The 13409-nt window shown below is 46.2% G+C and overlaps 1 protein-coding gene across 1 annotated transcript; it reads left to right on the top strand.

The window, feature by feature from the left end:
• Window positions 1–3095: 3095 nt before the first annotated feature.
• On the top strand, window positions 3096–13405 carry WDR45B (WD repeat domain 45B; the record flags this gene model as incomplete). Its single annotated transcript, XM_084273718.1, has 9 exons — window positions 3096–3153; window positions 6015–6116; window positions 6733–6820; window positions 7343–7437; window positions 9077–9267; window positions 10921–11006; window positions 11745–11846; window positions 12365–12486; window positions 12723–13405. The coding sequence occupies 9 exons, from the start codon at window positions 3096–3098 to the stop codon at window positions 12827–12829; spliced, it is 951 nt and encodes a 316-aa protein (XP_084129844.1). The 3' UTR covers window positions 12830–13405.
• Window positions 13406–13409: the final 4 nt, after the last annotated feature.

The raw sequence follows: 13409 nt of genomic DNA, 5'->3' as shown, positions 1-13409 counted from the left end.
CCTAACCAGTAATACCATTGCCTAAGAGAGTCTTGCAGCTCCTGTCATTGTAGACACTAGTTCATATACCTGTTGCTGCTGCTTTTGAAGTCGTATGTAAACATGGATTGTTCTGTTGGTTCTTGTCTGACATCTCTGGTGATGCTCTGTCGGTATATCGAGCTGTTAGTGACGTGAGCTTCTTGGTAGCTCTCTTCATGCTGTCCTGTCCACTCAAAACCAATAGAACAGTTGTTTTTCAGCAAGTCTGCCCTTGTTTCCATCTTGTCTTTGCAACAGAGAAGGATAAACAGATTTGTAAGGATGAGCTTCGTTCCAAATCTGCAGGGATCTGCGAGGAAGTGGCGATGTTTGGCGCTTGGCCTGTGATGAGGCTGGGTTATAAGGAGAACTGTGTAAGAAGATAAGTTTCTCTTACTACAGAATGCTTTTAGAGCATACTTTTAGTGTGTAAAACTTGTTCTTTGTTGCAAAGGTGTACTTACATTCTGTAGCAGTGAAGGCAAGATAAGCACTTTCTGAGTAATGTCACTTCCAAAGCTAGGTAAGGAATTTGTCTTGGGAGTCTGAGCTGACAGTATTCCAAGTCCCATCCTCCCTACCCTGGCCAGCCAACTGAATAAAAACAAAAAACTTGAAGAAAAAACAGCTTTGGCTTTTGTTTGCAGGCTCCTGGAGCTCTTGAATGAGAGCTGCTATGAATGATGACTTCTGAGGTGTAGGTAGTGTGCAGGGCCTTCAGAAAGCATTGAAATGAAGTTAATTCTTTGGCTGCTCAGCGAAGAGTAGGTGAGAGGAAATGTTCACTTCTTCCTTGTGTCTTCTCCTAAAAATAGAAATATGAGTCACTTGAGTGCTGAAGCTCAGTGGTGGGTGTTTGTGTATATTGTCACAATAACCTAATTTCTTAGTAATTTAAGACTAGCCAGTCCCATAGTGATGGGAAGATGGGAGGAATGATCTGACACGTCTTTCCAAGTCAGAACTTCCACAGCTGGCAGGTGATAGAGGTAGCAGCTGAAATGTGCTTCCCTTCCTCTGTTTTGAGCATTACTGTATTTTTATACTGGGTACCTTTGCTGCTTTTTTGCTTTTAAATTAAAAAATGAAGAAATACTTTAACCCAAATAAACTGTAGGGCCCATACTGCAAGGTGCTCACAGCTGGGATTAAACAGAATACTCTGCCTTGAAGTTCTTCATTTCAAGCTGATGGACTCCTGATTTCAGGCCCTTTCCTAAGGCTTTCTGAAGGACACTGAGGTGCTTTACAGAAGTTAATAGATAAAACAACATCATAAATTACCACACCAGAAAGTGTATGTGTAAATTGCAGACAAGTTTCTCTTCTGTCACTATTGTAGTGTAAAGCTAGAGTGAAACCTGAGGTGTTGGGGTTGGAACACTTGGTCTCACTTAGTCTCACCTTGCTACAGGAGCCTGTAAATGTCTGTAGGATTCTGTGTGTTCTCTCACAGCTTTTCACAGAGTGTGTGTGCTGTTGTGGGGACTGTGCCTGCACTAGTCCCTTCCCTAGGCTGCACTGTTAGGGTCTTGTGCCCAACAGTCTGCAGACTTCTTTATGTCAATGTCTCCCCTTTGGCTTGTGCATCTTCCAGGGTAGTAATTCATTTAAAAATGCCTTTTTCTTTGCTTTGAGAAAAACAAAACCTGCTGGGACCACTGGCAAATAGTATTCCCTCTGTGAGTTGGGGTAGTGATGCTTTGGAGGTTTGGTTTTCCCTACACCTGAGTAATTATTTTTTCTAAAAATAGTATCTCAGTTGCCTTCTGTCAGTGGCTCTTTGAAAATGTGCCTGTCCCTTCCTAAAATGAGATGTGACCTTCCTGTGGAGGGACTCACACCTCTTACTGCAGCAATTCTCACTTCTGGCAGCCCCTCCCTGGCTCTCTCACACATTAGAGCTTCCGAGCTGTAGCTGAGCTGTCAGACTTGTGACCCCACCGGTGGACACTGGGATCAGTCAGATGGGGAGGGAACACAGGGCTCCAAAGCTGTTCCTCTGACCTGGAATTGAATGAGTAGCAGTCATCTTCCTGTGGTTTTTCATTTGGCTGGGGGGGTTGGGGGGTTTGCCATGACCCAGAACTTTGTATCTCGTGTCAGTAATGACCAGCTGTGTGGGAAATAGCACCACTGCCCACCTTCCCTCAGCTCTGGCCTGTTGTCTCCAGGTTAAAATGTGGGTATTCAGAGACATCTGCAGAAGAGCTGTGGTGGTGCTACAGGAAATGTCATGTCTGCATTTGATTGCATTAGGAGTGCTCTGTTTGGGTTTGCTAGGAGTGGTTAGTATTAACCAAGTAAAACTTCATGGTCATCTTTTACCATAGAACAGTTTCAGCATCTCTCTCTGGAAACCCAATATTGTGTTGTAAAAGTGTTGCTGGGAAGACAGTTATATGGATACATGCTGCAGCTCTAAGGATCCGATGGGTTCTCATCCTCTCCAGTACTGGTAGTTTGAATGGTTCCACTGAAAAAGCACTTGCATCGTTCCATATGGAAAAGTAACTACAGTGATTTTTCCAGAGTGTTTTCATCTGGCTTCTAATCGTTCCCTGGTCCAGACTTTAGCCATTGGCATGTAAGTATTGGCATCTGAGAGCAGCAGGCTCTCATTAGAGCAGTGTTTGAGGAACTCTTCTGTGGGAACAGTGGATCATACTTCATCTAGCTGTAGTCACAGTGTGAATCCAGACCTAATAAGAAGGGAAGGGTTTTGTTTCATAATGACTGTTGGACCGTGAAATGCAGATTTCCTTCCCTCTGCAGTGTGTGGCATAGGATACAGATGGGTTGGGAATTGCTCTCCTTTCCTTCCATTGTTTGCTCACCTGTCTAGAAAGAATACTTTTGGTGCAGTCCAGCATAGAAGACAACTTCTCTAAACAGTTTTCACTTGCAAACACTAACAAAGCCTGCAAACGATTTCCAGCTTGAGTTTAACAATGCAGTTACAGAGCAATTCTCTCTTAACCTCCTGGCTCTTGCTCAGCTCTTGAGTGTATCATGCAGTTACTATATATGTGTATATCTATGTGCTTTTTACTACAGGATGCTTTGCATGTGGAATGGAAAATGGATTCCGAGTTTATAACGCAGATCCACTCAAAGAAAAAGAGAAACAAGGTAAAACGATTACTTATTGTACCAGGCTGGTTCTGTGTTGGAAGCTCAGCCTCCTCTTTTTTCTGTAAGATTCCTGCTGAGTTTTCACTGTTCCGTCGCTGGAGGGCTCTGAATAAAGCTGCAAGGAAGGAAGCCCGTGCCGGTCCCTAAGGGGCTGTCACACCACTGCCTGTGGGTGTTTATGTGCTGGTCATTTGCATTGAGTTCTCACCTTCTTGCAGAAGCTGAATGGCGTTAGCTGTTGCTGATGCTTGTGGTCTTGGATAGAAGTTGCTTGGTCATTCACAAGTGGGAGAAGGGTTCCTTGCTGTACTGATACATGTACCGTGGAGAGATGGTCTGTTCTTGTCTGGGTGCTCTAGTACAGCAATAAACCTTTTACTGAACATAACATTTCTGGTGCATGTTTAGAATTTTGCACTGTGAGCCCAGACCTCTAATGCTCCACATTCTATGTTCTCTGTATGCTTAAAAAATTTGGGAGGATTTTAAGATGTTAAACCTGCTGTCATGTCTTAACAGAAGTTACTGTATGAGCTGTATTAACAGGTAGTGGGGTTTGTTACCACAAAGCAAATGTAGCTGAGTCACAATAAGGGAGAATGAAAACTGGCTGTGTGATTCTAACCCAAGACATTGGAGAAAAGCTGCCATGTTAAACAGGTTTCCCAGCATTTCCAGCCTGTGGTGATAGAAAGGATTTAATAAGAGGAAAAATAGAATTAGAAAATCCTATGAAACCAGGCATGCTTTCACTTCGTAGTGCTGTGAGAGATTTCAGTCATTCTTCATCTGGCCAAAGCTGACAAACTATTTTCAGTTCTACTAAATTTCACCATAAGCAAAATGTCTTGGGACTATGATCAGAGACTGTGTGCTGGAAGCATCAGGATTCAGGCTGAAGTCCTGCCGAGTTCCCTGTCAGACCTCTCCCTGCCAGTAGCTCTGGAAGTACTTCCAGAACCCCTGTGGTACAAAGTTTTAATCTCAGGAGTCACATTGCATTTCCCCTGGGGATTCTGCAAGGTTGCATAGGTACACACAGAAATCTTGTTTGTCCTTTGTGTGTATTTAAACCTCCCTGGGATAGACCAGCTCCATCTGGGACTGTTTGGTTTCTGTAACCCAGCATGAAGCCAGGTTGTAGCTGTTACACCCTGGCTGGTCTGTCTTACACCCAGCATTCCCATGAAGTTCCCCATCCAAGCATCACCTCTCAGATTTGTGAAGATGATTTAAGTGTCCTCTAACATAACCTCAAAACACATCACACCTCCTTAAACTGTCTTGCATTATCATTTGTGAACGTTTGAAGACTTTTTGTCATGGTGGTAATACCTCTTTGTAACCAGATGTGCTGTCAGGCTTTAAATGCATCAATGGAGTTAGGAGGAGGCTCAGGTGCACACGTGGGTACTGGCCAAATACAGCTGTTCAGGAAGGAGACTCAACACTCACAAGTTGTGGTGAAGAAACCACAAGGACTTGACTGAAATCCAAGACCTTACTGCTCCAGTGTGAATGTCTTTCCAGGCATCTACCTTTAGTGATGTGTAGTCAAGTCCCAACATAGGTTCCTCATCCAGATGTACTGCAGTGCTGCTTAACATCTGGATCCTTCATGCGCACACCTGCGTCTTCCCTGGCAGTGCTTCCTCCCAGCTCCTCAGACATCCTTTCTGTTGTCTCCCATCCCTGTTTCTGACAGTAGGTCTCTTGTGAATCCCTGTGAAATTTCAGCTTTCCCTCAAGCTTTGAAATGACTTAGTAGCTTCATCCATCTTCCCTGCTGCAGTCTGACAGTGTGTGGAGGGATCGGGCAGACTCGTAAAGTAGGAGTTTGTTTTTAACTCTTGCTCATCTGCCTTGAAGGCCACAGTTACAGCCTCTCCTGACAGTGCAGTTCCCTCTTGCCAGTGGAATGCCAAACATCCTTCTAAGCTGTGTAAACAAAGCCAAACACCCACTCAAATGTCACCAAATTAAAAAAAAATTAACTTATTATAAAATCCTGTTGTTGAGGTTTTGTTCCTTCACTTGTACCACAAGTGTGGCATCTTACTCTGTTCCTCTGCACAACCTTCTCCCTGCACTACAGGTGAGAAGCTGCACCAACTGTGTAGCTCTCCTGTATGATGAAGTGTCTGGGGCTGGGCCGTACTCCTCACCTGCTTAGGCAGCTCCAAGTATGCTCTGGTACAACCAAGTGTTCCACAGTGCTGGGGAGCTGCCTTCCCTCAAATCCATCCAGTCTAAAGACAAATCCCCTTGCAAATAAAAAGGTTCATGGCTGTTGAATGCCACTGGTGTGTTCTAAATGGCATTAGCATAACAGAGCAACACCAGACTTGGAAGGTGTGAGGGGAATGAGTTGGAGCCAACTGTGGACAGTCTGTGTAGACATGCTTACAGATCCACTGTGCACTAGAAATGATCAAGCTGCCAGGATGATGTTGCTTGATCCCCTCTTACACAGCATGTTTTAATAGAATTTTAAAGCCTTGCTGTGCTTTTTCTGTACAGAAAAATGAGGCCTGCACCAACTGTGACAACAGCATTGATCTTCGTTGCCTTGAAAAATAAAAGTAACTTTGCTGACAATCCTGATCTTGAGCACAAAAACCCAAACAAAATACTCCAAACCACCACACCCTTGTGGTCAGGACTTCTTGTGTGTCCCCCCCACTCTTAGAGAAAAGTCTGGTTTTTAAGGTCAGCCAGGGTAGGAAGATCACTCCTCTTCCCAGGTGCCAGAGAGAATTGCTAGGTAACGCAGGCTTTTCTTGTAACAGAGGTAAAAATGTGATGGTGTTTCAAGACCTCCTGACACTCTCACATAAGATATGTTTCTCTCTTTCCAGAATTCCTAGAAGGTGGTGTTGGCCATGTGGAAATGCTGTTCCGCTGCAACTACTTAGCGCTAGTAGGTGGAGGGAAAAAGCCAAAGTACCCACCTAACAAAGGTGAGTGCCCAGGAGTAGGTCCTGTAAGCCTCTGCAGACCTGCCCAAAGGACTCCCAAACCTCATGCAGTGAGGTGTGGTCTGGTACCCTGAAGGTTGGATGGAGGGGATGTTGTGGTAGGTTTAAGTAAACAGGGTGAAGTAAGTTGCATCACTGCTGCTGCAGTGTTAAAACCAGTCTGAGCACTGATGATAAAGCCCACACTGCTCACAGGTAGCCTTGCAAGTAGACCCTGGCTCAGCAGCCTGAGAGCTAGGAGGTCCCTGGCTGACAAACTTTGTAGGAAGATATGCTGCATTTATTCGCCTGCTGCTTTATTTCTTTGATAATCCTCAGAGTTAAAGAGAAAAGCTGATCACCTTCAAAGACAATGTATTTTTTTGGTAAGCTGTCATGGTTAAACAGCTCCTACCTGCACGAGTCTTACAGGGCATGAAGACGTGGGTCGCTGTGTGGTAGCTGAACACCTCCAGGTCAGCAGGATGCCTCTGGAACTGCCTGGCTCTTGGATGCCCCTTCTGATTAATCTTGGAAACTAGAAGTTGTTATAGGGAAGATGATGTGGCTCTTTGGATATGCTGTCACGATCTAATTCAATCGTCTCTGCACATTCTAGTGATGATCTGGGATGACCTGAAGAAGAAGACTGTCATTGAGATAGAGTTTTCTACAGAAGTCAAAGCAGTTAAGCTGCGACGAGATAGGTAGGTACAACAAAGTGTTCCTCAGGCCTGGCTTGCCTTTGTGCTGCTGTTCATTGTCACTTTCAGCTGTTCCTGCTTTAACACCTAACCATCACCCACAATTAAAGGTAAAACAGGCTGTTGGGGGCATGCATTAGGTGTTACAGTACACTGAGTGGTGACCTGTTCTTTGAAGCTTTGGTGCAAAGCCTGTAAGGCTTTCTGGCTCCAGTGTAGGGAAATGGTCTCATGTGGGAACTGCTGATGGGTTTTGTAGATGTGGAGGAGTGTGAAGGGAATTTCAGCAGATCTCTAGAGCAAGAACATCTGTTAACAGCTGGAGTCTGTCTGTGGGCGGAGGGGTTCTGCAGTCACAGCTCTGGATGGAAGTGCTTTGCAGGCTCGTAGTTGCAAGGCTGTAAGTGTGGTGGGGGGCAAAGGAATAGCTCCATTAAATGAGTTGAAAGCCTTTGCAGATCTGAATGAATGTGTTTGTCCCTGTTTTACCCACCCCAAGTCATAGGAACTTCTTGTCTGTTTCAGAATTGTGGTAGTCTTGGACTCGATGATTAAAGTTTTCACATTCACACACAATCCCCACCAGTTGCACGTCTTTGAAACCTGCTACAACCCTAAAGGTTAGTTCTGTGTGCGAGCTGGGGGATGGAAGCAAGTGTATTCTGTTGCTGACATGATCTTTACCTTTAGCTGCCTCAATCAGCTTCATTTACTAAGTCATTAAACTGTTTCCTGGCTGCACTATAGTGGTGCCTTTTGGAGATGCTTTTGTGTTTATAAATGGCTATTAAAATGTATTAATACTTGGCACAGGAAAGCTTTTTTATGTGCTTCTCTGTGTCACAGATTATTTCTGTAACAGCTCTGTGCTTTCTTGAAACCTGACACTTTGTGCTGATGGGTAGAAGTGCATCACCAGTAGAACTAGAACTATGTAGCAAACTATTCTCTGAGGTGTCAGAAAGAGTCTAATTGGCAACTGATAATGTTGTTTATTTAAACAGCAGGGTGAGGCTTTGTCTTTGGTTGAAAGGAGCAGGTCTCCCACACTAAGAGAGTGCCCCAGGCTTGGTGCTGTTGCTGCAGTGCCCTCAGCTCTAGGCTGTGGGTGGGTAGGCGAAGGAAAGGGCTGGGGCTTGGCTGAAGGAGGGGTGTAGTTGCAGAAGATCCTGTTGAAAAAGGGAGGTGCCCTCTGGAAGGAGAGCCTTGAGAGGAAGAGACAAGCATTCTTCCCCCTCAGCTGCACCCTTAAAGGCTGTCTGTGTAAGCACAGGTCTAAAACCTGCAAGGCTTTGTGTGTGCAATAGTAACTGTGTGAGTACCCATCTGTGGGGTCAGGGTCCCTGAGCACACAGCCTGGGGACACTCAGGCAGTTGTGCTTGTGTAGAAAAGGTGACTGTGGTACAGTAGCTGCAGCTGGCAGCAGTTCCAGAAATGAGGGAGCCAAGCTCCTCTGGATAGTGCCAGGCAGTAGAACAACGGGTGCTGGCCATGCAGCATAGCGTGGGAGCATCAGCTGGGACCTCAGGAGGATGGCCTCTTCCCCAGGAGGTTATTTGGGCTTGGAGGCCCTGGGGCTGGAGTGTTTCAGACCTACAACTGTGTCTTTGCGAGCTACTCACAGGTGGCTCAGCCCAGATGCTGACTTGGTGTGATCACTTGTGAGCTGGTGGGTGTACAGGGGAAGGTGCAGGAGAAGAACACTGTTTCTTGAGGCACCCACCTGCTGCTCCACTGCCTGTGGGCTGGTGGCAGAACGCCTGGGAGGTGTGATTTTCCTTAAACAGTCTGCCTAAAGGTATGAAGAAAAAAGTGCAGTGCTATACAAGAGCCAAGTGCAAACACAACTTAATAATAATTAGTTTTATTGACAGGAGAAACTAAAACATCACCTGTTCTAAACTCTTGACATTTTTGAGTTGCTAAGGAGACTTTTTTTTATTTTTTTCTTAAATAGCCTTGCTGTAACAGACTGATGGAGCTGATCTCTGAAAACATCCAGATTTGGATAACCACAACTAGCTAACTTTGAAATAAAATGATGCAAGTTAAAGTTATGCTACTTCTCTGTGCTCTGCACTTACGGACGGATCATGTGTGGGGATGCCACAGTAGCCATTAGAATGACTTTCTGGTTTACTCCATGTATGTTCATTCCTCCTGAAACTACTGGGGTTTCAGAAACTTACATTTGAAGGCTTCAGTAGGTTATGGGAACTACACAGTTACTTTTTTCTTTGTTTTTTTTTGTCTTTTAGGTCTCTGTGTCCTTTGTCCAAACAGTAATAACTCTCTCCTTGCATTTCCTGGGACACACACTGGACATGTGCAGATAGTGGATCTTGCTAACACAGAGAAGCCTCCTGTCGACATCCCGGCTCACGAAGGAGTCTTGAGCTGTATAGCTTTAAACCTGCAGGGAACAAGGATTGCAACAGCATCAGAAAAAGTAATGATCATCTCTTACCTCTGATTCACTGTGTGTTCTAGTGTACTAACTCCTGCTAAAATAGGAAACAGCATCCTTTTGTGGGAGAGAGATAGAAACTAACTGGGAAATTTGGCATGGAAATAAGTGTTCTCAGGCTTTCCTGCTCCAGTAGGATAACCAAACAGCAATGCAAAGGCTGTGCCCAAGGTAGGGTTTATGCTTCAGCTGACTGCAGCAGTGACTCTGAGGGACACTTGAACAAGATTTGGCAGTTCACACATTTTGTGTGTTCCTCAATGGATGTTATTAATTTTTACAAGAAGGGGGGGTATTTGCTTTCTTTTATTAGTTTCTGCTTAAACTGATGTTAAAACCACTGGCTGAAGAAATACTTGGAAAGAGGTCTGTCATACAGGATGGCTTAGTTCTGCTCCAGCATAACTCCAGTTCCAGACTGGGAGGGAGGGACATGGCCGTTGTTCCCCTCACACACAGCAGCTGCTTGCAGGCAGAGTGGAAACGCTGTGTTGCGTCCCAGGGCCTGGCTCCCAAGGGCAGATTGGTTCCACAGCATCCAAAGGAACATGTATGCTGCTACCTGGGGCAAGTTGAGTACTTGCTGCCTGCTCCCCTTGCTGAAAGGACGTTCTCCAGGAGGAGCTAAATCCAGAGTCTCTTGTTTGAATAGCTTCTACTGCAGAGCCCAAAAAAAGAGAGACTATGGCTGCATTTCCTTCAGGTTAACTCAGCTTAATTACTGCACAGCTTCTAAGCAAAGCTCTTAAAGCTGTCACCTCCATTACTAAACAGAATAATCACCTGCTGAATTCCTATTGAGACACTCCTTTTCTGCAGGAAGTTCAGGCAGGTTTTCCACACTGAAATTAGAGGTATGAGCAAACTGCTGTGCCAAGGAACAGCTCAAGGTCATGTCTTGAAGCAAAACCCAGCTGACATTGTCCTGAGTCTTTCCCTGCTGGGTTCTGCTGTTTACTGGTGTGGGACTGGAGAGATGCTCTTGTTAACCAGGTGTAGAGCATGAGTATAGGTGCCAATGTATACATGTTCTTGTATCTCAAGGATAAAGTGACTTGTTTTGCATCTCTAGTGTCAAGCTTGTCTTACAGGAAGCCAAGAACCGCTTCCCAGAGCCGTGCTGAGTCTGTAACCTCATTTTTGGGTGCTCTCAGATATGGATCAGTACAGATAATGAGCTGTGATAGTTCAGTTGAAATCATCTAGACACATCAGTTACCTAGTTGTAAGGCAGGACCTTCCCCAGCCTGCTTGTACTTCAGTGGGGGAAAAAAAGGAAGTCCATTAGCAATCAAAACAGAGACTGGGCTACAGGGAGCAAGGAGAAAAGGCTGTACACAAGGCTAATGTTTGCAAGCTCATGGCACCACTGCACAGTGCTCTACGCTGCAACTGGGACAAAACTTAGTTAACTAGCTAAGTAACATGAATACCGAAGTGTTGTAAACACTGGGGTGAGGGGATGGGGGTGTGTGTAGAAATCAATATTCTTCCCAAAAATTAGCATGAAGAGAGGTTCTCAGATCCACCCAATGGTGTGTGTAGGGGCAGGGTGGTCAGAGAGACTTCTGGGCTGCATTCTTGGATGTAGAGAGTCTTCTGTCTCACCTAATCCACTGTTGATTCCTTTTCCAGGGGACCCTCATAAGAATATTTGATACTTCATCAGGGCACTTAATCCAGGAGCTACGACGAGGATCACAGGCAGCCAATATATACTGGTATGTCCTCTGGTGGGAGCTGTGCTGAGGCAGCCTGGCAGGGCAGCCAGCACCTGAGCCATTCAGAGAGGAAAGGGGTAGAAGGCAGAGCTCTCCTGGGAGGCTGAAATCCCAGGGCTGCACTAGGCTGGTGCTGCTTCCTCTCTGCTCTGTGCCAGTGAGGAGAGAGCAGCAGCTGGCAGCTGCAGGAGGCCTGGCACAGGCTACAGAGGCTGGAGGGAGAAACCTCTGTCCCAGGAGGCTCCCTTCACTGCAGAGAATGAGCTGTAGCTGTGGGAGATGCTTTGACTCCCCCCTGAAGTGCAGCAGTGCAGCCTGGCACCCCCAGACAGACTGGGGTGAGTGTCATGGGCAAGCAGAGTGTTTATTCCAACACAGTGTGAGAGCCAAGGCTGGAGTTTGAGTCACCCACTGCTGGGAGCGCTCTCCTAGGAGCAGGGAAACGGCCTCTCTGCACCACTCTGGGGTTGGGGTGCTGTGTGCTTTGTCCCAACCCAGCCCACACGGATCGTGTCCATACTGAGGCAGTTGGCTGCACAGCTGGTCCTGCTGAAATAGGTCCTGATGGGGGTGGTCATCCTGTTGGCAAAGCAGCATTGGAGGAGTCCTGGCTCCTCCAGGTTTGGAGCTGGTATAGCACCTTCCCAGCCAGGCTGGCAGCTGCTCCAGCAGACCTGTGTACACCAGAAACTGGGGGTGTGCCTGCAGAAATACTGCAGCTGTCTGTGTTCTCCACAGTATTAACTTCAACCAGGATGCTTCCCTGATCTGCGTGTCCAGTGACCACGGCACAGTACATATTTTTGCTGCAGAAGACCCTAAAAGAAACAAGCAGTCAAGGTAGGGTTGGTTTGAGCCTTTCCAAAGCCTTTGGAGGGGCTGAGGGTGACCTTGACATTCTAGAGTTTGAAGTACTGGTCTGGTCAAGTGGGAGCCAATACCTATGCTGTGGGAGGGGGTGAGATGAGTCTGCTGTGCTGAGCGTAGATTTAGGACTATGCAAGAACTGCCAAGGTTGCAGAGCTGTAGAATTCCTCCAGGAGCTCAGGGTAGTTTTCTAGTGGTGATCTCTTGGCACTGACATGCTCAGTGGACTCTTCACGTAACACCAGCTCTACTAAAAGTCAACCCTTTGAGCAGTTTTTGCAGTCAGTAAAAATATAATGCCAGATGGTAACTATAGGATCCACCTTCCTGAGAAGGGGAATCGTACTTATTACCTGATATGTAGTAGAAGAAAATAAAAACCCATCAGAAATATAATTAGTGTGAACACTGCAACTTGTTCAAATATGTCAGAGGTTATAAACCAGCTGCAGGCATCACCTTCCTTAATTGTTTCTTTTTTTCTCTTCCAGTTTGGCCTCTGCCAGCTTTCTCCCCAAGTACTTCAGTTCCAAATGGAGTTTTTCCAAATTCCAGGTTCCCTCAGGCTCTCCGTGCATTTGTGCCTTTGGAACAGAGCCAAACGCTGTCATAGGTAAGTGTGACCCTGGGTTGGGGCACCAGTTTTGATCCACAGTGTGTCCCTGTCAGCTGAGAAAGGGGCTCTGGCTGTTCACCAGGGTGGAAGGAAGCCGGGCTGGGTGCAGTGCTGGGCTCTGACTTGCCCCAGGTTCCCCAGAGCCCCACTGTGTTCAGGGGCTCCTGCGCCAGCTGAAGACCAGAGCGGGTCCTGGGGAGCAGCTGAACTTCATGTGTTTGTTTCTGTTTCAGCAATATGTGCAGATGGCAGCTACTACAAGTTCTTATTCAACCAAAAAGGGGAATGCTCAAGGGATGTCTATGCTCAGTTTCTAGAAATGACTGATGACAAGCTTTGACTGAGTTGAGCCAGTGCATGGGGCAAAGTACAGCCTTGGCTATTCCACATCTTTGAAGGACAGTATACGAATGTCCAGTACTGATCAAGAAGTTTAGCAGACCTCACTGAGAAGCCTGGCCCAACATGATCAGAACAAGCTCTGATGTAGTGGACTACATATGTTAATTCTCATTTCTGCAAGTATTCATCATTAAAATCTTTTTGGGTTACTGTCACCAACTCAAGTTTTCAAGATGTGGCTTTCAACAAGCTTGTGCCTATTGGGTTTCTCTTATCTAAACTGTGAAATGACTTTGGATTCAACACGAGTGCCTGCCACGCTGAAAGATCCGCAGGGGGCTGTATGGATGTACAACTAGCCTTAGAAAAGGGATGTGAACACAGAAATTAGGCAGAACTTCACTTCCACAGGATGGCTGGGAGCAGGGAAAGCTACAGATCGTGCTCAATTAACACGCCTCCAGCTCAGCTAGGAGCAGGAGCGCTGCCTCCCCCTCCCCACACACATCCTGGAGTAGCACAGGAGAAGGGGTGACAAGCACAACAGCCATAGACCAAGGCAGCTTGAGCCATGCTTG

Source organism: Gallinula chloropus (assembly GCF_964237585.1).
Source record: "Gallinula chloropus genome assembly, chromosome: 20".
NCBI classification, from domain to species: Eukaryota; Metazoa; Chordata; class Aves; order Gruiformes; family Rallidae; genus Gallinula; species Gallinula chloropus.
The sequence above is the reverse complement of the archived record's forward strand: the minus strand, read 5'-3'. Positions and strand labels throughout refer to the sequence as shown.